General features: G+C 46.7%; 1 protein-coding gene across 1 annotated transcript in view; it reads left to right on the top strand.

Moving 5' to 3' along the window:
- Window positions 1-23,420, top strand: part of LOC125433272 (flocculation protein FLO11-like) — a 75,516-nt gene that overhangs the window by 36,886 nt on the left and 15,210 nt on the right. The window contains exons 2-16 of the mRNA XM_048497774.1: window positions 571-707; window positions 738-1,373; window positions 3,334-3,460; window positions 4,222-4,367; window positions 5,443-5,569; window positions 6,553-6,701; window positions 7,560-7,788; window positions 9,307-9,411; window positions 16,510-16,536; window positions 16,657-16,805; window positions 17,865-17,932; window positions 20,232-20,395; window positions 20,516-20,542; window positions 20,660-20,808; window positions 22,041-22,108. Coding sequence (XP_048353731.1) covers window positions 571-707; window positions 738-1,373; window positions 3,334-3,460; window positions 4,222-4,367; window positions 5,443-5,569; window positions 6,553-6,701; window positions 7,560-7,788; window positions 9,307-9,411; window positions 16,510-16,536; window positions 16,657-16,805; window positions 17,865-17,932; window positions 20,232-20,395; window positions 20,516-20,542; window positions 20,660-20,808; window positions 22,041-22,108 — 2,308 coding nt within the window. The remainder of the gene's footprint in view (window positions 1-570; window positions 708-737; window positions 1,374-3,333; window positions 3,461-4,221; window positions 4,368-5,442; window positions 5,570-6,552; window positions 6,702-7,559; window positions 7,789-9,306; window positions 9,412-16,509; window positions 16,537-16,656; window positions 16,806-17,864; window positions 17,933-20,231; window positions 20,396-20,515; window positions 20,543-20,659; window positions 20,809-22,040; window positions 22,109-23,420) is intronic.

Raw genomic sequence — 23,420 nt, 5'->3', positions numbered from 1 at the left:
CAGCATCTACAACAGAAACTTCCACTTCTCCAACAACTGCTGTTTCCACATCTGAAACACCTACAGCAGAGTCATCTTCCTCTCTCACATCTTCTGGATCCTTCTCATCGACTACATCTACAACAGAAACTTCCACTTCTCCAACAACTTCTGTCCCCACATCTGAAACATCTACAACAGAGTCATCTTCCTCTCCCACATCTTCTGGATTCCTCTCATCGACTACATCTACAACAGAAACTTCCACTTCTCCAACAACTTCTGTCCGCACATCTGAAACCCCTACAGCAGAGTCATCTTCCTCTCTCACATCTTCTGGATCCTTCTCATCGACTACATCTACAACAGAAACTTCCACTTCTCCAACAACTTCTGTTCCCGCATCTGAAACATCTACAGCAGAGTCATCTTCCTCTCTCACATCGTCTGGATCCCCCTCATCGACTACATCTACAACAGAAACTTCCACTTCTCCAACAACTTCTGTCCCCACATCTGAAACATCTACAGCAGAGTCATCTTCCTCTCCCACATCTTCTGGATCCCTCTCAACGACTACATCTACAACAGAAACTTCCACTTCTCCAACAACTTCTGTCCGCACATCTGAAACACCTACAGCAGAGTCATCTTCCTCTCTCACATCTTCTGGATCCTTCTCATCGATTACATCTACAACAGAAACTTCCACTTCTCCAACAACTTCTGTCCCCACATCTGAAACATCTACAGCAGAGTCATCTTCCTCTCTCACATCTTCTGGATCCCTCTCATTGACTACATCTACAACAGAAACTTCCACTTCTCCAACAACTTCTGTCCCCACATCTGAAACATCTACAGCAGAGTCATCTTCCTCTCTCACATCTTCTGGATCCCTCTTATCGACAGCATCTACAACAGAAACTTCCACTTCTCCAAAAACTGCTGTCCCCACATCTGAAACATCTACAGCAGAGTCATCTTCCCCTCTCACATCTTCTGGATCCCTCTTATCGACAGCATCTGCAACAGAAACTTCCACTTCTCCAACAATTTCTGTCCCCACATCTGAAACATCTACAGCAGAGTCATCTTCCTCTCTCACATCTTCTGGATCCCCCTCATCGACTACATCTACAACAGAAACTTCCACTTCTCCAACAACTTCTGTCCCCACATCTGAAACACCTACAGCAGAGTCATCTTCCTCTCTCACATCTTCTGGATCCCCCTCATCGACTACATCTACAACAGAGACTTCCACTTCTCCAACAACTTCTGTCCCCACATCTGAAACACCAACAGCAGAGTCATCTTCCTCTCTCACATCTTCTGGATCCCCCTCATCGACAGCATCTGCAACAGAGACTTCCACTTCTCCAACAACTGCTGTCCCCACATCTGAAACTTCTACAGCAGAGTCATCTTCCTCTCCCAGATCTTCTGGATCCCCCTTATCGACAGCATCTGCAACAGAGACTTCCACTTCTCCAACAACTTCTGTCCCCACATCTGAAACATCTACAGCAGAGTCATATGCCTCTCTCACATCTTCTGGATTACTCTCATTGACAGCATCTACAACAGAAACTTCCACTTCTCCAACAACTTCTGTCCCCACATCTGAAACACCTACAGCAGAGTCATCTTCCTTTCTCACATCTTCTGGATCACTCTCATTGACAGCATCTACAACAGAAACTTCCACTTCTCCAACAACTTCTGTCCCCACATCTGAAACACCTACAGCAGAGTCATCTTCCTCTCCCACATCTTCTGGATCCCCCTCATCGACAGCATCTGCAACAGAGACTTCCACTTCTCGAACAACTTCTGTCCCCACATCTGAAACACCTACAGCAGGGTCATCTTCCTCTCTCACATCTTCTGGATCCCCCTCATCGACTACATCTACAACAGAGACTTCCACTTCTCCAAAAACTTCTGTCCCCACATCTAAAACATCTACAGCAGAGTCATCTTCCTCTCCCACATCTTCTGGATCCCTCTCATCGACAGCATCTGCAACAGAGACTTCCACTTCTCCGACAACTTCTGTCCCCACATCTAAAACATCTACAGCAGAGTCATCTTCCTCTCCCACATCTTCTGGATCCCTCTCATCGACAGCATCTGCAAAAGAGACTTCCACTTCTCCAACAACTTCTGTCCCCACATCTGAAACATCTACAGCAAAGTCATCTTCCTCTCTCACGTCTTCTGGATCCCTCTCACCGACTACATCTGCAACAGAAACTTCCACTACTCTAACAACTTCTGTCCCCACATCTGAAACATCTACAGCAGAGTCATCTTCCCCTCTCACATCTTCTGGATCCCTCTTATCGACAGCATCTAGAACAGAAACCTCCACTTCTCCAACAACTGCAGTCCCCACATCTGAAACATCTACAGCAGAGTCATCTTCCTCTCTCACATCTTCTGGATCCCCCTCATCGACTACATCTTCAACAGAAACGTCCACTTCTCCAACAACTTCTGTCCCCACATCTGAAACACCTACAGCAGAGTCATCTTCCTCTCCCACATCTTCTGGATCCCCCTCATCGACTACATCTACAACAGAAACTTCCACTTCTCCAACAACTTCTGTTCCCACATCTGAAACACCTACAGCAGAGTCATCTTCCTCTCCCACATCTTCTGGAACCCCCTCATCGACTACATCTGCAACAGAAACTTCCACTTCTCCAACAACTTCTGTCCCCACATCTGAAACACCTACAGCAGAGTCATCTTCTTCTCCCACATCTTCTGGATCCCCCTCATCGACAGTATCTGCAACAGAGACTTCCACTTCTCCAACAACTTCTGTCCGCACATCTGAAACATCTACAGCAGAGTCATCTGCCTCTCTCACGTCTTCTGGATCCCTCTCATCCACTGCATCTACAACAGAAACTTCCACTTCTCTAACAACTTTTGTCCCCACATCTGAAACATCTACAGCAGAGTCATCTTCCCCTCTCACATCTTCTGGATCCCTCTTATCGACAGCATCTACAACAGAAACTTCCACTTCTCCAACAACTGCTGTCCCCACATCTGAAACATCTACAGCAGAGTCATCTTCCTCTTTCACATCTTCTGGATCCCCCTCATCGACTACATCTTCAACAGAAACGTCCACTTCTCCAACAACTTCTGTCCCCACATCTGAAACATCTACAGCAGAGTCATCTTCCTCTCTCACATCTTCTGGATCACCCTCATCGACTACATCTACAACAGAAACTTCCACTTCTCCAACAACTTCTGTCCCCACATCTGAAACACCTACAGCAGAGTTATCTTCTTCTCCCACATCTTCTGGATCCCTCTCATCAACAGCATCTACAACAGAAACCTCCACTTCTCCAACAACTGCTGTCCCCACATCTGAAACATCTACAGCAGAGTCATCTTCCTCTCCCACATCTTCTGGATCCCCCTCATCGACAGCAGCTACAACAGAAACGTCTACTTCTCCAACAACTTCTGTCTACTCTTCTGAAACATCTACAGCAGAGTCATCTGCCTCTCTCACATCTTCTGGATCATTCTCATTGACAGCATCTACAACAGAAACTTCCACTTCTCCTACAACTTCTGTCCCCACATCTGAAACATCTACAGCAGAGTCATCTTCCTCTTTCACATCTTCTGGAACCCCCTCATCGACTACATCTACAACAGAAACTTCCAGTTCTCCAACAACTTCTGTCCCCACATCTGAAACACCTACAGCAGAGTCATCTTCCTCTCCCACATCTTCTGGATCCCCCTCATTGACAGCATCTAGAACAGAAACTTCCACTTCTCCAACAACTGCTGTCCCCACATCTGAAACATCTACAGCAGAGTCATCTTCCTCTCCCACATCTTCTGGATCCCTCTCATTGACAGCATCTGCAACAGAGATTTTCACTTCTCCAAAAACCTCTGTCCCCACATCTGAAACACCTACAGCAGAGTCATCTTCCTCTCTCACATCTTCTGGATCACCCTCATCGACTACATCTACAACAGAAACTTCCACTTCTCCAACAACCGCTGTCCCCACATCTGAAACATCTACAGCAGAGTCATCTTCCTCTCTCACATCTTCTGGATCCCCCTCATTGACAGCATCTACAACAGAAACTTCCACTCCTCCTACAACTTCTGTCCCCACATCTGAAACATCTACAGCAGAGTCATCTTCCTCTCCCACATCTTCTGGATCCCTCTCATCGACAGCATCTGCAACAGAGACTTCCACTTCTCCAACAACTTCTGTCCCCACATCTGAAACATCTACAGCAGAGTTATCTTCCCCTCTCACATCTTCTGGATCCTTCCAATTGAATACATCTACAACAGAAACTTCCACTTCTCCAACAACTGCTGTCCCCACATCTGAAACATCTACAGCAGAGTCATCTTCCACTCTCACATCTTCTGGATCCCCCTCATTGACAGCATCTACAACAGAAACTTCCACTTCTCTAACAACTTTTGTCCCCACATCTGAAACATCTACAGCAGAGTCATCTTCCTCTCTCGCATCTTCTGGATCCATCTCATCAACTACATCTACAACAGAAACTTCCACTTCTCCAACAACCGCTGTCCGCACATCTGAAACATCTACAGCAGAGTCATCTTCCTCTCTCACATCGTCTGGATCCCCCTCATCGACTACATCTACAACAGAAACTTCCACTTCTCCAACAACTTCTGTCCCCACATCTGAAACATCTACAGCAGAGTCATCTTCCTCTCCCACATCTTCTGGATCCCTCTCATCGACTACATCTTCAACAGAAACTTCCACTTCTCCAACAACTTCTGTCCGCACATCTGAAACACCTACAGCAGAGTCATCTTCTTCTCCCACATCTTCTGGATCCCCCTCATCGACAGTATCTGCAACAGAGACTTCCACTTCTCCAACAACTTCTGTCCGCACATCTGAAACATCTACAGCAGAGTCATCTGCCTCTCTCACGTCTTCTGGATCCCTCTCATCCACTGCATCTACAACAGAAACTTCCACTTCTCTAACAACTTCTGTCCCCACATCTGAAACATCTACAGCAGAGTCATCTTCCTCTCTCACATCTTCTGGATCCCTCTTATCGACAGCATCTACAACAGAAACTTCCACTTCTCCAACAACTGCTGTCCCCACATCTGAAACATCTACAGCAGAGTCATCTTCCTCTTTCACATCTTCTGGATCCCCCTCATCGACTACATCTTCAACAGAAACGTCCACTTCTCCAACAACTTCTGTCCCCACATCTGAAACATCTACAGCAGAGTCATCTTCCTCTCTCACATCTTCTGGATCACCCTCATCGACTGCATCTACAACAGAAACTTCCACTTCTCCAACAACTTCTGTCCCCACATCTGAAACACCTACAGCAGAGTTATCTTCTTCTCCCACATCTTCTGGATCCCTCTCATCAACAGCATCTACAACAGAAACCTCCACTTCTCCAACAACTGCTGTCCCCACATCTGAAACATCTACAGCAGAGTCATCTTCCTCTCCCACATCTTCTGGATCCCCCTCATCGACAGCAGCTACAACAGAAACGTCTACTTCTCCAACAACTTCTGTCTACTCTTCTGAAACATCTACAGCAGAGTCATCTTCCTCTCTCACATCTTCTGGATCCCCCTCATCGACAGCATCTACAACAGAAACTTCCACTTCTCTAACAACTGCTGTCCCCACATCTGAAACATCTACAGCAGAGTCATCTTCCTCTCTCGCATCTTCTGGATCCATCTCATCGACTACATCTACAACAGAAACTTCCACTTCTCCAACAACCGCTGTCCGCACATCTGAAACATCTACAGCAGAGTCAGCTTCCTCTCCCACATCTTCTGGATCCCCCTCATCGACAGCAGCTACAACAGAAACTTCCACTTCTCCAACAACTTCTGTTCCCGCATCTGAAACATCTACAGCAGAGTCATCTTCCTCTCTCACATCGTCTGGATCCCCCTCATCGACTACATCTACAACAGAAACTTCCACTTCTCCAACAACTTCTGTCCCCACATCTGAAACATCTACAGCAGAGTCATCTTCCTCTCTCACATCGTCTGGATCCCCCTCATCGACTACATCTACAACAGAAACTTCCACTTCTCCAACAACTTCTGTCCCCACATCTGAAACATCTACAGCAGAGTCATCTTCCTCTCCCACATCTTCTGGATCCCTCTCATCGACTACATCTTCAACAGAAACTTCCACTTCTCCAACAACTTCTGTCCGCACATCTGAAACACCTACAGCAGAGTCATCTTCCTCTCTCACATCTTCTGGATCCTTCTCATCGACTACATCTACAACAGAAACTTCCACTTCTCCAACAACTTCTGTCCCCACATCTGAAACATCTACAGCAGAGTCATCTTCCTCTCTCACATCTTCTGGATCCCTCTCATCGACAGCATCTACAACAGAAACTTCCACTTCTCCAACAACTTCTGTCTCCACATCTGAAACATCTACAGCAGAGTCATCTTCCTCTCCCACATCTTCTGGATCCCTCTCATTGACAGCATCTGCAACAGAGACTTCCACTTCTCCGACAACTTCTGTCCCCACATCTGAAACATCTACAGCAGAGTCATCTTCCTCTTTCACATCTTCTGGATCCCCCTCATCGACAGCATCTACAACAAAACCTTCCACTTCTCCAACAACTTCTGTCCCCACATCTGAAACATCTACAGCAGAGTCATCTTCCTCTCCCACATCTTCTGGATCCCTCTTATCGACAGCATCTACAACAGAAACTTCCACTTCTCCAACAACTTCTGTTCCCACATCTGAAACTTCTACAGCAGAGTCATCTTCCTCTCTCACATCTTCTGGATCCCCCTCATCGACAGCATCTACAACAGAAACTTCCACTTCTCCAACAACTTCTGTCCCCACATCTCAAACATCTACAACAGATTCATCTTCCTCTCTCACATCTTCTGGATCCCCCTCATCGACAGCATCTACAACAGAAACTTCCACTTCTCTAACAACTTCTGTCCCCACATCTAAAACATCTACAGCAGAGTCATCTTCCTCTCTCACATCTTCTGGTTCCCCCTCATCGACAGCATCTGCAACAGAGACTTCCACTTCTCCAACAACTTCTGTCCCCACATCTGAAACATCTACAGCAGAGTCATCGGCCTCTCTCACATCTTCTGGACCCCCCTCATCAACAGAATCTACAATGGAGATTTCCACTTCTACAACGTCTGTACCCTCCACATCTAAAATATCTACGGCAGAGTCACCTGCCTCTCTCACATCTTCTGGATCTTCCTCATCAGGATCATCTACAAAGGAGACTTCCACTCCAACAACAGTTTTACCTCGCACATCTAAAACTTCTATAGCAGAGTCATCGACCTCTGTCACATCTTCTGGATCCCCCTCATCAACAGCATCTACAACAGAGACTGCCACTTCTCCCACACCTTCTGGATCCCCCTCATTTACAGCAGGGACAGCCACCTCTCCCATAACCTCCGTATACCCCTCATCTATATCATCTAGAGCTCAGACTTCCACCTCTCCCACGTCTTCCATGTTCCCCTCATCAACATTATCTAGAAGTGCTACTTCCACCCCTCCCACACCTTCTGTAATCTCCTCATCTACAGCATCTACAGCATCTGTAGCAGAGACCTCAACATCTACCGCTTTTGTGGCTCCCACATCCGTTGATGTCCATCAGACGCAAAGCCCTACCCAGCAGTCCATGTTTCCTACCTCTAGTATTGCACTCATAAGTAAGTTCTTGTGTTCATTCTAACTTTTAACATGTCATATTTGGCTATTTACACTAGATGCTTTGCTTCCTGTTGTCTTTCTTTTCTGCCTTGGTTGGTCAATCTTTTTGGGAAGACTGTGGTCAATCCTCCTGTGGAAGTTTTGTAGATGGGAAAATAGAAATATTTTCAGGATCCTTTCAATTTGTTCCTTTTTCCTCAGGTCTGTCCTAACAGCCATTTTGATTTTTCAAATAAATCTGCTATGATAACTACCATTGGGGCTCATGAATGAGGACCCAAATAGCTTAAAACAAACTGTGTTAATGAACAAAGTGGGTGATAACCAAACAGATGGGTAGAGCGAATGACCTGGTAGCAACAATTTTACCAGAGGCTAAATTTTTAACCAACCAGGCAACATTTCAGCATTAATAAAGGAGCCAGCAAGAAATCAATAAAGGTTCCCAGCAGAGCTGCCTTGCTGTCTCTACTGTCAGTTGCCAGTGGTATATCTACCTAGGGACAAGGTGTACCCCTTGTCCTCGGGCACCACTCTTCTGGTCACATCGGGGCCCCCGCAAAATCGACGTGACCAGGAAGCCCTGCTGCCTCGTCGTTTTCACGTGCCTTGACCCCGTCCATGTGTCACTGACATGGGCGGGGTCAGGGCGCTCGAAGACCATGGACCAGGAAGTCCTGCTGCCTCATTGTCTCTGAGAACCCCTGATCCTGCCCATGTCAGTGACACATGGACGGGGTCGAGGCGCATGAAAACGACGAGGCAGCAGGACTTCCTGCTGCCTCCAAGCGCACTCAACCCCAAGACCAGAACTGCTGGAGAGCATTTGTTGCCTGATATGCTACTTAGCTTGTGAAGATCTAAGTAAATCCCAATGACATTAACCTGTTGAGGTCCCAGGCTGTACCCAGGAACTTCCCCAGTCCAGGAACTTCTTACCCTGGAATTGGCAACCCTAGATTCTCATACTCCTTGACGACATACTGAGCAAGAGAATTGTTTTCCAAGTAATTTTTATGCTTGGATCTATCAAACAGTTCAATGCTGTTGCATTCACTATATCAGAGGTGTTCAACTGTGGTGCTTCAGATGTTCAAGGACTACAATTCCCATCAGTCTCTGCTGGCATGGCCACTGACCATTCCAGCAGGGGCTGGTGGGAACTGTAGTCCATGAACATCTGAAGCACCACAGTTGGACATCCCTGCACTATATAATTCAAAGGTTCATACTGAACTGCAGGAATGCTTTCAATTAAGATTTGCTAACATACTGGACCATACACAAGACAAACTGACCTGTGGAACTCTACTGGGAAAGAGAACTGGCGTTGACCAACCTGTCTGTGACAACCCAAAGTAATGCCTTCAGTACTTTTCCGTTGTAAGTGTAAATCCATCACCCTTTCACTATTTCTCAGCTTTATCCTAATTCTCTGCTTTATCCTAATAACTAATGCTTGGCTTTATCCTAATAACTCGAGTTTGACATAATTAATTCAAGTCCTATTTGTATAGCTCATCAGGTCACAGAATCTACCCAGCCTGTATCAAGTATACCAACAGATCAGCCCCATGAAAACACCACGATTCTACAGACCACAACTCTGACTCCTACATCAAGTGAGTATATTTCCTTGTGTCTTCCTGTCCAGTCCATCTAGAGACTCAGAGTGGTAGATTTGGGGCCCCAGACTTGCCTGTGAGAAATCTGGTAGTAATGGGGCCACTGAGCGCCCCTCTTTCTTGACTGTGAATCCTCTGTCCCCTGCTGAAAGTATTTAATTCAGATTCACCTTGATGCCCCCATCCAGAGTACAATTTTTTAGCATGACTAAGATGAAACAACCAATCTCAAACAAAGGCTACATGAATATTTATTTTTAATTCCTTTTAATGTTCACGTGTGGTTGGGAGTGCTCTTTCCATTGCTGCCCAGTCTATTTGGCAAATTTCCCATTTTTTGCCCCCGTGCTGCAAAATAAAGACACCGGACACAATTGTGTGGGTTAAACGAGGGCTTTATTAATTGAACTCTCAGCTGTGCAATGTATTAAATTCACACCCGCTCCAATTTTGCAGGTTTTCTAAAAGACTTTCCCATTGGGGTTGCCAGCGTTTGGGCCATCCCATCTTGGCTCCAAGCTCAATACAGCCAAAGGCCGCACAGCGCTTTTCCTTAACTGCAGTGACTCATGCAGAGAGATGCTGTTCCCCAGCCTTATCAGCCCACATTGTTCTGTGAAAAGATAATGCACTGCACTGAGCAGAGTTGCTAACTCTGGCTTAGGCAACTCTTGGAGATTTTGGGGTGGGGACCTGGGAAGGGTGGTATTTAGGTGGAGAGTCACCTCAACAGGGCATAAAGCTATCAGCAGAGTTTAAAGCGGAGTCACTCTGGTAAGATGAGAAGGTCTATAGTCTTCTTGCACTCACTGCAACCTTCTAGCACACTTGGAAAAGAATACTCTCCACACAAGATGTTCTTTCCAATAGGAAGGTTTTACTTTAGCAGTTGCAAGGTTACACAAGTCTATGCTATACAAGACTATGAGGCTATACAGAACTCTTCAGCAAGAACAAAGTTGAACACACACACACTGAACTTAGACACTCTGAACTTACACTCTGAACTTAGCATATACAATGCATTGCTTATGCATCCAACAAAGATAGTTTTCCCCGCCCGAGCAACAGCCTCTCATTGGTCTAGAGTCACCGTTGAACTCACCAATCATGTTAAAGGTTAACTGTAGCCACTTGCCTCTAACTAACTGTCTCCAGCCTCTGTGTTGGGCAAACTTCTGCTGACTAGAAGATGAACCTTTTGTGAATCTTTATTTTTTTATATATCATGACAAAAGCCATGGAATCTACCCTCCAAAGCTGCCATTTTCTCCAGTGGGGCTGATCTTGGCAGCCTGGAGATCGGAATGCAATTCTGGGAGATCTCATCTGGAAGTTGGCAATCCTAGCAGCAAGAGATTTAAAATCCTACCCCAACACTTTTTGCTGTGAAGTCCTAGCCAGTTTATGACAATGCTGCACCACCAGTGGATCTGCTGTTATAGTGGTAGCGTGGAACTTTATGCAACATTTGCTGATCCTCATTCAAGATTCTCATTTCATATAGCTCGGTTTTGAAAACAAGGAATATGATTTATGCTGAAAATGCTGAGGGTTGAAGCTCTGACATATGACTCTGTGTGTGTGTGTGTGTGTGTGTATGCCCTGCTGCAATGCAAAATTCAAATGCCATACATTATTTGAAAGGCTGCATCCTCTTTGAAAATCAGTGACAGTAAACACTCATGCCATGTGATGTATCTGCTTTAGCGCGGCATCTAATTTCTGGCCATTTTTCACTTCTGTCTGTCCTGTGAACAGCACTAAACATAAATCTTTTCTATGCAGCGGGTCAGTTCAATGAATCGGTAATCCACCCTGCCACTGGGAGGCCAGTAGATCAACCTGCTGATGTTGGGAACACCACAACCCCACAGCCTACTACACTGCCTGCGACTACAACAAGTAAGTCTTGAAGACACCATCGGATCCTCCCAAGCTGGAAGCCACATTTGGGGATTTGGAAGTGGGAGGAATTGTTTCCAGGGAGAATGTACTGAAGTCAGATAAGCTCTGTATGTTGGCTTGCTACTCATTAGTTGTCATTAGGCATGGTCGGGGGGCGGGGATGGTGGTGGTGATGGGCAGCTATCAGGGCCCAGGACTTTGGCAGGCCCCACTGCATCTGACTTGCATGTCTTTCCTCCACCTGCTTGCTTGCAAGCTCTCCAGCATTCATGCTCCCAGTCAAACACACTGCCCAGCATAGTCAGGGAAAGGGCATGTGTGTGGTTCGGGTATCTATGAGCATGGGCCACAAACAGGGTTGCTGAGAGCCACCACGGCCCCCCAAACAAAGATTCCACCTGGACCCCCATATTACCCTTATCCAAACAATGTCTCTTAATTTGTAATTTTACATTTGTACTAAGAGCATGCATTCAGATATGCTAAACTGAAAAAAAAAATAACAGGAAAAAAGTTTTGCCTTTCTCCAGCTTTTTTCTTGGCCAAAGAAGGAGGCAACTGTTTAATTGAACAGTTAAAACCCATTAAGGGTTTTAACTGCTGTTTTAATTACTGATTATTGGATGCCATTGTTGTACACTGTCTAGAGCCCTTCGGGGATGAGGCGGTCTATGAAATCCAAATAATAATAATAATAATAATAATAATAATAATAAAAAATAAAAATAATGGAGTTTGGCCTGGAAAAGTTGATGAAACTGTCCTCAGCTGCTGCAAAAAGATTGCCCAGACTGAGTACAAACAGAGACACAACTCAGTGGCCAAGATGATCCACTGGAATTTATGCAAAAATTACAACATAAAAACAGCTAAGAACTGGTGGGAACATTGTCCAGAGAAAGTAATGGAAAATGAGAAGGTCAAGATCCTGTGGGACTTTCGAATCCAAACGGACAAAGTGTTGAAACACAATACACCAGACATCACCGTGATCGAGGACAAGAAAGTGAGCATCATCGACATAGCAGTCCCCGGTGACAGCAGGGTCATTGAGAAGAACAGGAGAAGGTCACTAGATACCGTGATTTGAAAATCGAGCTTCAGCATCTATGGCACAAACCAGCTGAGGTAGTCCCAGTGGTAATCGGCACGCTGGGTGCCACCCCAAAAACACTAGGGCAGCACTTAAAGCATCTTTGAATTGACAAAATTAACATCTGTCAAATTCAGAAGGCAGCCTTGCTGGGATCCGCACAAATACTACGCCGATACATTACAACTTCCTAGGCCTTTGGGTGAGGCTTGAATTGTAATGAAGGCCAACAACCAGCTAAAGATCTGGCAGCTGTGAAATCTACAACAACAACAACAACAACAACAATAATAATAGTAATAATAATTTGGATTTCATAGACTGCCTCATCCCCGAAGGGCTCTAGGCAGTGTACAACAATGGCATCCAATAATCAGTAATTAAAACAGCAGTTAATACCCTTAAAATTCAATACGCAGCATACCAATCTCTAAACACACACACACACAACTGTGAGTTGGACAAAACATATACCCCATTTCCCCAAAAATGTTGCACAGTATGTAGTGCGGAAAGGGCCTTAGTGTCTGCAGTAGAGAGACAAATCAACCAAAACGGCCCCCTCCCCCTGTTTGTTGACAGAAATTGACCTTGAATCCAACTCTATGTGCTGTGTTTATCAGGCAGAGCATTCCACCGGGTAGAGCCACCGCAGAAAATGCTTGGATATGGGCAACTACTAGAGTTGCAAACCTTTAGGTAGGACATGGAGATCTCCCAGAATTAAAACTAATCTCTAGACCAGAGGTGTCCAACCCTGGCACTTCAGATGTTCATGGACTACAATTCCCATCAACCAATTGGCCATGCTAGCAGGGGCTGATGGGAATTGTAGTCCAGGAACATCTGAAGCCCCAGAGTTGGACACCCCTGCTGTAGACTATTGAGATCAGTCAATGCAGAGAAAATGACTGCTTTAGAGACTGGACTCTATGACATAACCTGTTGAGGTCTCCAACCTCCCCAGGCTGTACCCAGGAACTTCCCCAGTTCAGGAACTTCCCACCCTGGAGTTGGCAACCCTAGCATCTCATACCCCCTTGACTACATACTGTGCAACAGAATTGTTTTCCAACTAATTTTTATGCTTGAGTCTATCAAACAGTTCAATGCTGTTGCATTCACTATATTAGAGGTGTCCAACTCTGGCGCTTCAGCTGTTCATAAACTACAATTCCCATCAGCCCCAATGCCCATGCCAGCAGATGGGAATTGTAGTCCATGAACATCTGAAGCGCCAGAGTTGGACTCCCCTGCACTATATAATTCAAAGGTTCATACTGAACTGCAGGAATGCTTTCAATTAAGATTTGCTAACATACTGGACCATTCACAAGAAAAACTGACCTGTGGAACTCTTCTGGGAAAGAGAACTTGCATTGACCAACCTGTTTGTTGACAACCCAAAATAATGCCTTTAGTTCTTTGCCTTTATAAGTGTAAGTCCATCACCCTTTCACTATTTCTTGGCTTTATCCTAATGCTCTGCAATGAATAACTCCAGTTTGACATAATTAACTCAAGTCCTATTTGTGTAGCTCATCAGGTCACAGCTTGCTGCTCATTAGTTGTCATTAGGCATGGTCGGGGGGCGGGGATAGTGGTGGTGATGGGCAGCTACCAGGGCCCAGGACTTTGGCAGGCCCCACTGCATCTGACTTGCATGACTTTCCTCCACCTGCTTGCTTGCAAGCTCTCCAGCATTCATGCTCCCAGCAGAGGCATAGCTAGAGCAGAGTTTGCCCGGTGCACACTCTGGCTTTTTTGCCCCCTGCCCCCACGACGCCCCCCACGACGCCCCCCCGCACCCCACTTACTTTTAGGAAACGAGCAGGCCGGAGAAGAAGGCCGGAAACCTGCCTGTGTTGCCTGGGCCTGGTGGGAACTACATTTCCCAGGAGCCCCTGGGAAATGTAGTTCCCACCAGGCCCAGGCAACGCAGGCAGGCTTCCCGCCGGCTCCATTCTTAAAAGTAAGTGGGGTGGTGTGCTGCAGGGGCGCACCCGGGGGTGCTGTGGGGGGCCGTGGGGGGTCATGGGGGGAGGGGGCCATGGGGGGAGGGGGATTTTTCTGCCCTCCACGTGACTAGAAATGGTGCGCCCGGTGCGTCGCACCCCCCTGTCCCCTGGTGGCTTCGCCACTGGCTCCCACTCAAACACACTGCCCAGCATAGTCAGGGAAAGGGCATGTGTGTGGTGCGGGTATCTATGAGCATGGGCCTTAAACAGGGATGCTGAGAGCCACCATGGCCCCCTGTACAAAGATTCCACCTGGACCCCCTCCCTCCCATATTACCCTCATCCAAATAATGTGTCTAAATTTATAATTTTATATTTGTACTAAGAGCGTGCATTCAAATAGGCCGAACTGGGGAAAAAAATGGGGAAAAAGTTTTGCCTTCCTCTGGCTTTTTTTCTTCGCCAAAGAAGGAGGCATCATTTTAATGGAGCTAAAAAGGCAAAAAAGACAACTTTTTTTTGGATTTTTTTTGGATTTTGTTTTGTTCTATTATCTTTGTGGGGCTTTGGAGGGGCTGTTTTTGAGATACACTGAGCTACCAAATTTGTAGCATAGCTACAGGTGACTTTCTTGAGGCTTCTTGTAAGGAGAGTTACTAGCACCTATGCTGCAAATTTGGGGACTGTACCTCAACTGGGTTTTTGAAAGGGTCCCCATAAAAAAATACCAGAAGATGGGAACTTCAGTTATCGCTTGATATCTTTCTGCACGGCTATGGGAAAAGCTTCATTTAGCTGGGAGATGCGTTACAGTTGGATCAGAGAAATGAATCAATATAACCACATCACCCCTATTGGTCCCCTTTGTAGTAGAGCTAATGCTGCCGCAATCAGTTGATGATTTTGTGGCATTACATGTTATAACAATGCACTACCTGGTGCTGGGTAAACCAGGTCAGAACCAGAATAACATGGAGAATCAGTCACCCCTGCCAACAAAGCACTTGAAAACTACCTTCAAATGAATAGAAATGACACATTTTTATTATTATTATTATTATTATTATTATTATTATTATTATTATTATTAAATTTGATATATACCCCGTCCTTTTCCAGCACAGCCTGACTGAATTCAACATTACAAACGAATGTTTACTACATAAGGAACCATGTGATATAGTATGGGTTGGGCTAGAGCAGGGGTCTGCAACCTGCGTCTCTCCAGATGTTCATGGACTACAGATCCCATCAGCCCCTGCCAGCATGGCCAATTGGCTGATGGGATCTGTAGTCCATGAACATCTGGAGAGACGCAGGTTGCAGACCCCTGGGCTAGAGTCTGGGACACCCAGGTTCAAATACTGGCTAGGCCTGTGGTGGCGAACCTTTGGCACTCCAGATGTTATGGCCATGCTGGCAGGGGCTGATGGGAATTGTAGTCTATAACATCTGGAGTGCCAAAGGTTCGCCACCACTGGGCTAGGCCATGGAAGCTTCCTGGGTAACCTTGGGACTGTTACATATTCGGAGTCTGCCCTAGTTAACAGGGTTGTTGTGAAAAGAACCGTAGAACACAGAGAAAGGTAGAACTTGCCAATGAGGTTGGAAGTGCAATTGCAAATGCCACTTCAAACTCCACCCCTACCTATGAAAATGCACCCCCCAAAAAAACATATACCTTAACCCACAATCCCATTGACATAGTGGACAAAACATATACCTCAACCCACAATCCCTCCACACTGTGCCATAGAGAGGAACACATCTTATCTTGACACACCTCAAAAGATGCCATCGATAGATTCGGGCAAAATATTAGGAGCAAAAACTATCGCACAGCCTGAAAAACCCAAAAAAGCCAAGTAGGGGTGCCTCCAGGGACAACAGAGAGATAAAAGAAAGATAACTTAAAGCAACAATAGGCTTAAGTTCTCGGTTGTTAGAAATTTGTATCTGGTATGAGTATGAGCAGAAATTTGTATCTGGTATGAGTAGGAGCAGCAGAAAGTGTGATTTTTAATGAAGTCTGAGTGGTGTATGAGCATTGCGTGTGGGAATCTGGCCGAACACATTATATCTTGTGAGGATATTGACGTGCGAGTGGCTTCTCATGTTCACTTCTTTACATTCTAGGGCTCCATGAAACACCTCCACCCCCAAGTAAGTAGAACAGACATCTATCCCTCAGGTATCCACCCCCCTTGATTTCCATTCAGGAAACCCATAGCTATGCTGCCTGTGTGATTTTTTTTAAAAAATGCATGCCGTACTTTTCTCCAGCTGTGTTGCCAACCACCACCACCACCGCATCTCCTGGGATCCAAAACTTCACGGTGAACTTCACCACCACCAGCCTCAAATATAGGTCAGAGATGGCTGACCCTAACTCAAGAGTGTTCAACTCTACAGCCAGAGTTATGAGCAGACTGGTAAGTGTGATTGGACATGCGGCCTTGTCAGAGAAAGAAGAGCAGAATCGCTTCCCTCCCCACAATGAGGACAAAGCTGGAGGGCCTTGCTTCAGGGAAAGGCTGAAAGAGTTTGTGCTATTTTCCTTCAGAATTCAGTGTCTTAAGGGGAGACCTGGCCCATGTGTGTAAGATGATGCACGGTGTGGAAAAAGTGGAGGAGATATTTTCAGCCAACTAAGTCGGTGGGTGGCAGGCAGAGGTGGGATCCAGCAGGTTCTCACAGGTTCCCGAGAGTAGGTTACTAATTATTTGTGTGTGCCGAGAGGGGGTTACTAATTGGTGGTTTTGCCACGTGATTTTTGCCTTAGTTACGCCCCTCCTCTCAGCAGTAGCGCACAGAACTTGAAGCAGTCTAGCAGGAGGTGCACTGGCGTGCATGGCAGCCTGCGCCTGCGTGCATTCGTTTCCCGCCCAAGGACCTGCGCAGCGGCTGCATCCTTGCCACAGCCCCGCCCAGGAATGCCCTGCCCCCGGAATGCCAGGCCATGCCCCCGTCATGCCCCACCCAGCCCCATTGGGGCTACGCCACAGTTTGAATCCCACCACCATGGGAACCTGTTACTAAAATTTTTGGATCCCACCACTGGTGGCAGGTTCAAGACAGAAAATAGGAAGTATCTGTGTTGTCCTATGCAAAGTTATTCCTCTCTGAAGCTCTTTGCTTTCAGGGTGACTGGAATTAGCATAGGACCGTACCATGAGTTTGCCACATCTATATTGCATTTAAGAGTCACCACTCTGCAGTCTGGGTCCTTCTCCACGTGGCACTGAAAATCCTTTCTCTCTCTTACCAACCATATTTATTTCTGTTTTGCATTTGCACTAACCATTCAACAGGTTCAGAATTCACAAGCTTGCTATTTATTGAGATTTGGGTGGTTCTAATGAAAAGGTAGTCCATAACATTTGTTTTTAGAAAGCACAGGATATATTGTAGAAAGCATAGGATATTTTCATCTTTTTTATCCAAGACATAGACAACATATAAATCCTAACCCAATTCTCTGGTTTGTGCAGCTTCATCAAATGGTGGGGGGAGAGAACAACGAACTTGGGATTCTTGGGTGTCAACCCACAGGTTTTCGGTAAGGTGTCCTTCTTCTTCTGTAGAATTTTGCTACAAAACAGAATTATGCCTTGGAAACTGCTTGGGATTCCTCTGTATCCCGAAAGACAAAATTGTCTATATTCTTAACAAATCCTTCTGTTGCTGTGTAATTATGTGTGTTGTATCAGCTGGAATGTGGGACTGGGTGACAGTAACATTTCTGTATATAGGGTTTACAATGTAAGCGCTCAGAATTGTTTCGCCTCCTTTGATAGTTAGGGGGCTGGCTCAAAATCTGAGGACATATGCTGCTTATTCATTCATTCATTCATTCATTCATTCATTCATTCATTCATTCATTCATTTATTTATTTGACTTGTATACCGCCCTCCCCCTAGGGGCTCAGGGTGGTTAACAGCAATATTATAAATACATTAAAAACAGTTAAAATGATCTACCCTTCCTAAATTTGAGAACTAAATTTCTTTCGATGGCATCAGGGTTCTTCCCTACCCCTTTTCTTGCACCCACAGGAAGCCAGATATTATTTATAGCAAAAGGAGTTGTTACCCCAGCTGGCCCAATGCCTGGCGGAACAGGTCCGTTTTATAGGCCCTGCGGAAACTCTATATATCCTGCAGGGCCCTGACCTCACCTGGGAGCCTGTTCCACCAGGTAGGGGCCAGGGCCATAAAGGCCCTGGCCCTTGTACAGCTGCATCGCTTTGGGGCCGGGGACCACCAATAGCTCCACCTCCGAGGAGCAGAGGGGCCTAACGGGGCGATATAGGGAGAGATGGTCCTTTAGGTATGCAGATCCAAGGCTGCAAATGTCTTTAAATGTCAAGACCAAAACTTTAAACATGACCCGGTACTTTCCAGTACCTCAAGGTACTTTCAGTCCTCAAGGGCGCACAGGGAGAATCTATGGACCAAATTTTGTGCAGCTGTACTTTGATCCCATATAACCTCAGTAATGTCTGAAGACCTCCCAGTTTTACTTTAGAGGCAGCATCTGGATTCCAGGCTTATAGCTGTGGTCCTGCCTGTAAACTAGCAAAGTGCCTTCCCTAATGATGAATGTGAAAGACCAGAGGTAGCTAGAGATCCCTAAGATTAGTATTATTTGGATATCTGGTCAATGTAGCAGATTTTGCCTAGTAATAGAAGCATTTATATGGTGTGCAGAAAATAATCACCCAAGACGTATACTGCGAAAGTAAACTTGGATTAACTCAACTAGATTCAGTTTACTTTCAGGTTACAGTTGAGAGGAGCCTTATCTAAAGAGTATGTTCCCTACCACGTGGCCAGATAACCTGGGAAGCATTAGGACATTATTTCTACAGGAGAGACCTGTAGACAGGTGTGACTCCATGCAGAGCCATGTGGAGACTAGAGAGAAAAAATGACACAGGAATAGGGCACCTCTCAGATTAAGGAGAAACAGTTTATACACACTTAGGCCCTTTCCGCACGGACGCGAGCGGGGGTGCGTCGGCATAAACAATGCCGACGCACCCCCCTGGGACCGTTCACACAGACGGTCCCAGTAGGGGTGCAGGTGGCGGTGCAGCTTTCACACAGGCTGCACCGTCCCTGAATGCTGTACCTCGTCTCCTGGTGTCCGGCACGTCTCAGAGGCCAGGAGACACGCACCCCCATAGGCTGGAGCGGCGGCTCTGGAGTCGCAGGCCACGGGGGCGTGTCCCCTGGCCTCTGCCGGAAGACAGGAGACAAGGTACTGCATTCAGGGATGGCGGGGGGGGGGGGATGGCGCCTTCCAGTCGTTGCCATTCGCACGGCAGCAGTTGGAAGACGCTGCTTCCAAAAAACCTCACACAGGGAGCAAGGTTTGGAAGCAGTGTCTTCGCGCCGCTTGGGGATGGCGAGGCCGGCGCTGCTGCGATGCAGTAGTACCCGCCGTGCAAACCCCTCTCCAGGGACAGCGTTTTTGCTGTCCCTGGGGCGCTCTCTTCCGCCCATGCGGAAAGAGCCTCAGAAGAAGAAGAGTTTGGATTTATATCCCCCCTTTCTCACCTGTAAGGAGACTCAACGGGACTTACAATCTCCTTTCCCTCCCCCCCACAACAAACACTCTGTGAGGCAGGTGGGGCTGAGAGAGCTCAGAAGAACTGTGACTAGCCCAAGGTCACCCAGCTGGCATGTGTGGGAGTGTACAGGCTAATCTGAATTCCCCAGATAAGCCTCCACAGTTCAGGCGGCAGAGCTGGGAATCAAACCCGGTTCCCCCAGGTTAGATACACGAGCTCTTAACCTCCTATGCCACTGCTGCTGTTCAAAACTATCTACTGAAATTCTCTGTCTCCACACAGATCAGTAAGAAACGGAAACGAAACCGGTGTGGACGCCATCTGCACTTACAGATATGACTCCACGTTTGACAGAGTGAAAATGTACGGTGAAATAGTTGACCGGACTCAGAATTTCACCAAGACAGGCCCCTACCTCTTGGACAGAGACAGCCTCTATGTCAATGGTAAGCACCTGATTTTGGGTGCCTGGAGTCACGCAAACACTGGAGTAAGTGTGGTCTATATCCTGTTGTGAGGATCTTGATGTGCGAGTTGCTTCTTATGTTCACTTTTTTACATTCTAGGGTTCCATGAAACACCTCCACCCACAAGTAAGTAGAACAGATATCTATCCCTCAGGAATTCATCCCCCTTGATTTCCATTCAGGATACCCCTAGCTATGCTGCCTGTGTGATTTAAAAAAAATGCATGCCGTACTTTTCTCCAGCTGTGTTGCCAACCACCACGACCACCGCATCTCCTGGGACCCAAACCTTCACGGTGAACTTCACCATCACCAGCCTCAAATATAGGTCAGAGATGGGTGTCCCGAACTCAAGAACATTCAGCTCTACAGCCAGAGTCGTGAGCAGACTGGTAAGTGCGAGGGGGCATGCAGCGTTGTCAGAAAAAGAGCAGAATCGCTCCCCTTCCCACAATGAGAAAGAAACTGAAGAACCTTATCTTCAGGGCAGTGGCGAAGCTCCAAGGGGACGAGGGGTGCACCATGCACTGGGCGCATGCCTGGGGGTGTGGAAATCGCACCCAGGCTGCTCCCCTAATGCCCTCCTCCCTCCATGGCGCCCCGCGACACCCCCTTGCAGTCCCCTTTGGTGCCCCCCTCCCCCATTTACCTTAGTTCTTTTCCATTTTGAGAACTTTTTCAGGCTGCAAAGGCCTGTTTGCAGTAAAAACACCCTGAGGAACTACAGTTCCCAGGAGACCTTGGGGCTCACAAGGTATCCTGGGAAGTATAATTCCCATCAGGCTGTTTTTACTGAGAACAGGCCTTTTGCAGCCTGAAAAATTCTCAAAAAGGAAAGGAACTAAGGTAAGTGGAAGAAGGCGGGAAGGGGGGCGCCACGGGGGGGCGCCACGGGGGGCAGAAAATATAAAATGTGCTCTGTGCGCAGTTTGGCCCAGCTACGCCTCTGCTTCAGGGAAAGGCTGAAAGAGTTTGTGCTATGTTCCTTCAGAAGAATTGTGTCTAAGGGAGACCTTGCCTATGTTTGTAAGGTTATGCATGGCATGGAGAAAGTGGAGGGATATTTTTCAGCCAACTAAGCCAGTGTGTGGCAGGTTCAAGACAGCCAATAGGAAGTATCTGTGTTGTCCTATGCAAAGTTACTCCCTCTCTGGAGCTCTTTGCTTCAGGGTGACTGGAGTTAATTTAGTATAGGGCTTTACCATCCATTTGCCACACCTATATTGCATTTTAAGTGTCACCAGTGTGCAGATTGGGTCCTTCACCAGTGGTGGGATTCAAATAATTTAACAATTGTTTGTTTACAAGCACCATTTTAACAATCGGTTCTGCCGAAGTGGCACGAACCAGCTGAATCCCACCACTGTCCTTCACCACCTTGGCTCTTAAAATCCTTTCTCTCACCAACCGGTTTATATTTCTTGTTTGCATTTGTGCTAACCATTCCACAGGTTCAGAATTGAACAGCTTGCTATGTTGTGGTGGTTTGGGTGGTTCTAATGAAAAGTTAGTCCATAACACTTGTTTTGGGAATGTAGGGGATATACAGATTATCTGGTTTTCATCTTACTGCACAAGACTCAGGCAACATATAAATCCTAACCCAATTCTCTGTGTTGTGCAGCTTCATCAAATGGTGGGGAAGGACAGCAACGAACTTGGGATTCTTGGGTGTCAGCCCACAGGTTTTAGGTAAGGTCTCCTTCTTAGGGTGTAGAATTCTGCTACAGTACAGAATTATTCCATGGTAACTGTTTATGACCTATTTGTCTCCTTTTAGGCAAAAACATTTATATTATTAATTAATTCCCGTGTTGCTGTGAAATTATGTGTTGTATCATTTTTTTTAAAAAATGCACTCACGCAAACATTCCACAGGTTCCGAATTTAGGGTGGTTTGGGTGGGTCTATTGCAAGGGTGGGCAATTATTTTTTCCATGGGGCCGCATAAGAAACAGAAAATATTGTGGAGGGCCGGGCCAAAAGGCAGGAGGGCGAGGCGCTTTTGAAAGCCCCGCAGAAGCCGGCAGGCAAGGCAACCGGCTTCTGCGGGGCTTTCAAAGACGCCTCGCTCCCCAGCACGACAGGGGGGGCCAGTCAGGGTCATCCGGCGGGCCGGATGTGGCCCGCGGGCCGTATAATGCCCAGGTCTGGTCTAGTGCATATCACTTGTTTTTGGAGCATATTGGCTATACAGGGTTCCTGGTTTTCTTGTGTGAAGTCATGCCCGTGAGGGTCACCAGGAAGGGGCGAGACGCGGAGATATCATCTGGTGGAGAGAGCCAGCAACAGGAAGCGCGGGATCCCATGATCCTGGCAACTCTCCCGTGTGCTGGGCCCGGGCACCTTTTATTAGGGTTTACAATAGGGGTGGCAATATGGGCGGACCCATAGGCGGGAGAGCGGGAGAGCATCATATGGTGCATGACATCATGGGGTTGCCTACATGTGGGAGGAAGCGTCCACGTCTGGGTCTAATCCACACCTGGGGGCAAGAGCCCCTTTGTCCCTTTGTCTGGGACACCTGGTGACCGTGAGTCAGGCATCTCATGACCTGTGACTCACGGGGGTCTGGGGGAAGGGGGAGCGTGTGCGCCCAGAAGGCCGCAGCTGGCACCGGCATTCCAGGTGCGCTATCTACGGTTCTGCTGGGTTCGCGGGCTCACCCCTACACTTGTGATTCTTGGTTTTCAAGCCACAGGTAACGTCTCATTCTAAGTGTGTAGAATGATGCTACAATATAAAATTATGCCATGGAAACAGCTTGGGATCCCTCTGTCTCCTGAAAAACAAAAAGCTAGATAGATGACAGGGGAAAAAAAATAAAATTAACCGAGATGGAAGTGAAGGAGAAAGTGGCAAAGCTTCACGGTTTATAGAGGAGAAAGTATATTTTTCTGGAATTTTAAATATTATTTAATTAATTTGTTAAGAAAAGGTTTCAGCTGTCACATCAGCAGAAGTTTTAATGGTAGATTCCAGGAGATTTAAGAAAGCATTCATT

Source organism: Sphaerodactylus townsendi, linkage group LG05 (assembly GCF_021028975.2).
Source record: "Sphaerodactylus townsendi isolate TG3544 linkage group LG05, MPM_Stown_v2.3, whole genome shotgun sequence".
Lineage (NCBI taxonomy): Eukaryota > Metazoa > Chordata > Lepidosauria > Squamata > Sphaerodactylidae > Sphaerodactylus > Sphaerodactylus townsendi.
The sequence above is the reverse complement of the archived record's forward strand: the minus strand, read 5'-3'. Positions and strand labels throughout refer to the sequence as shown.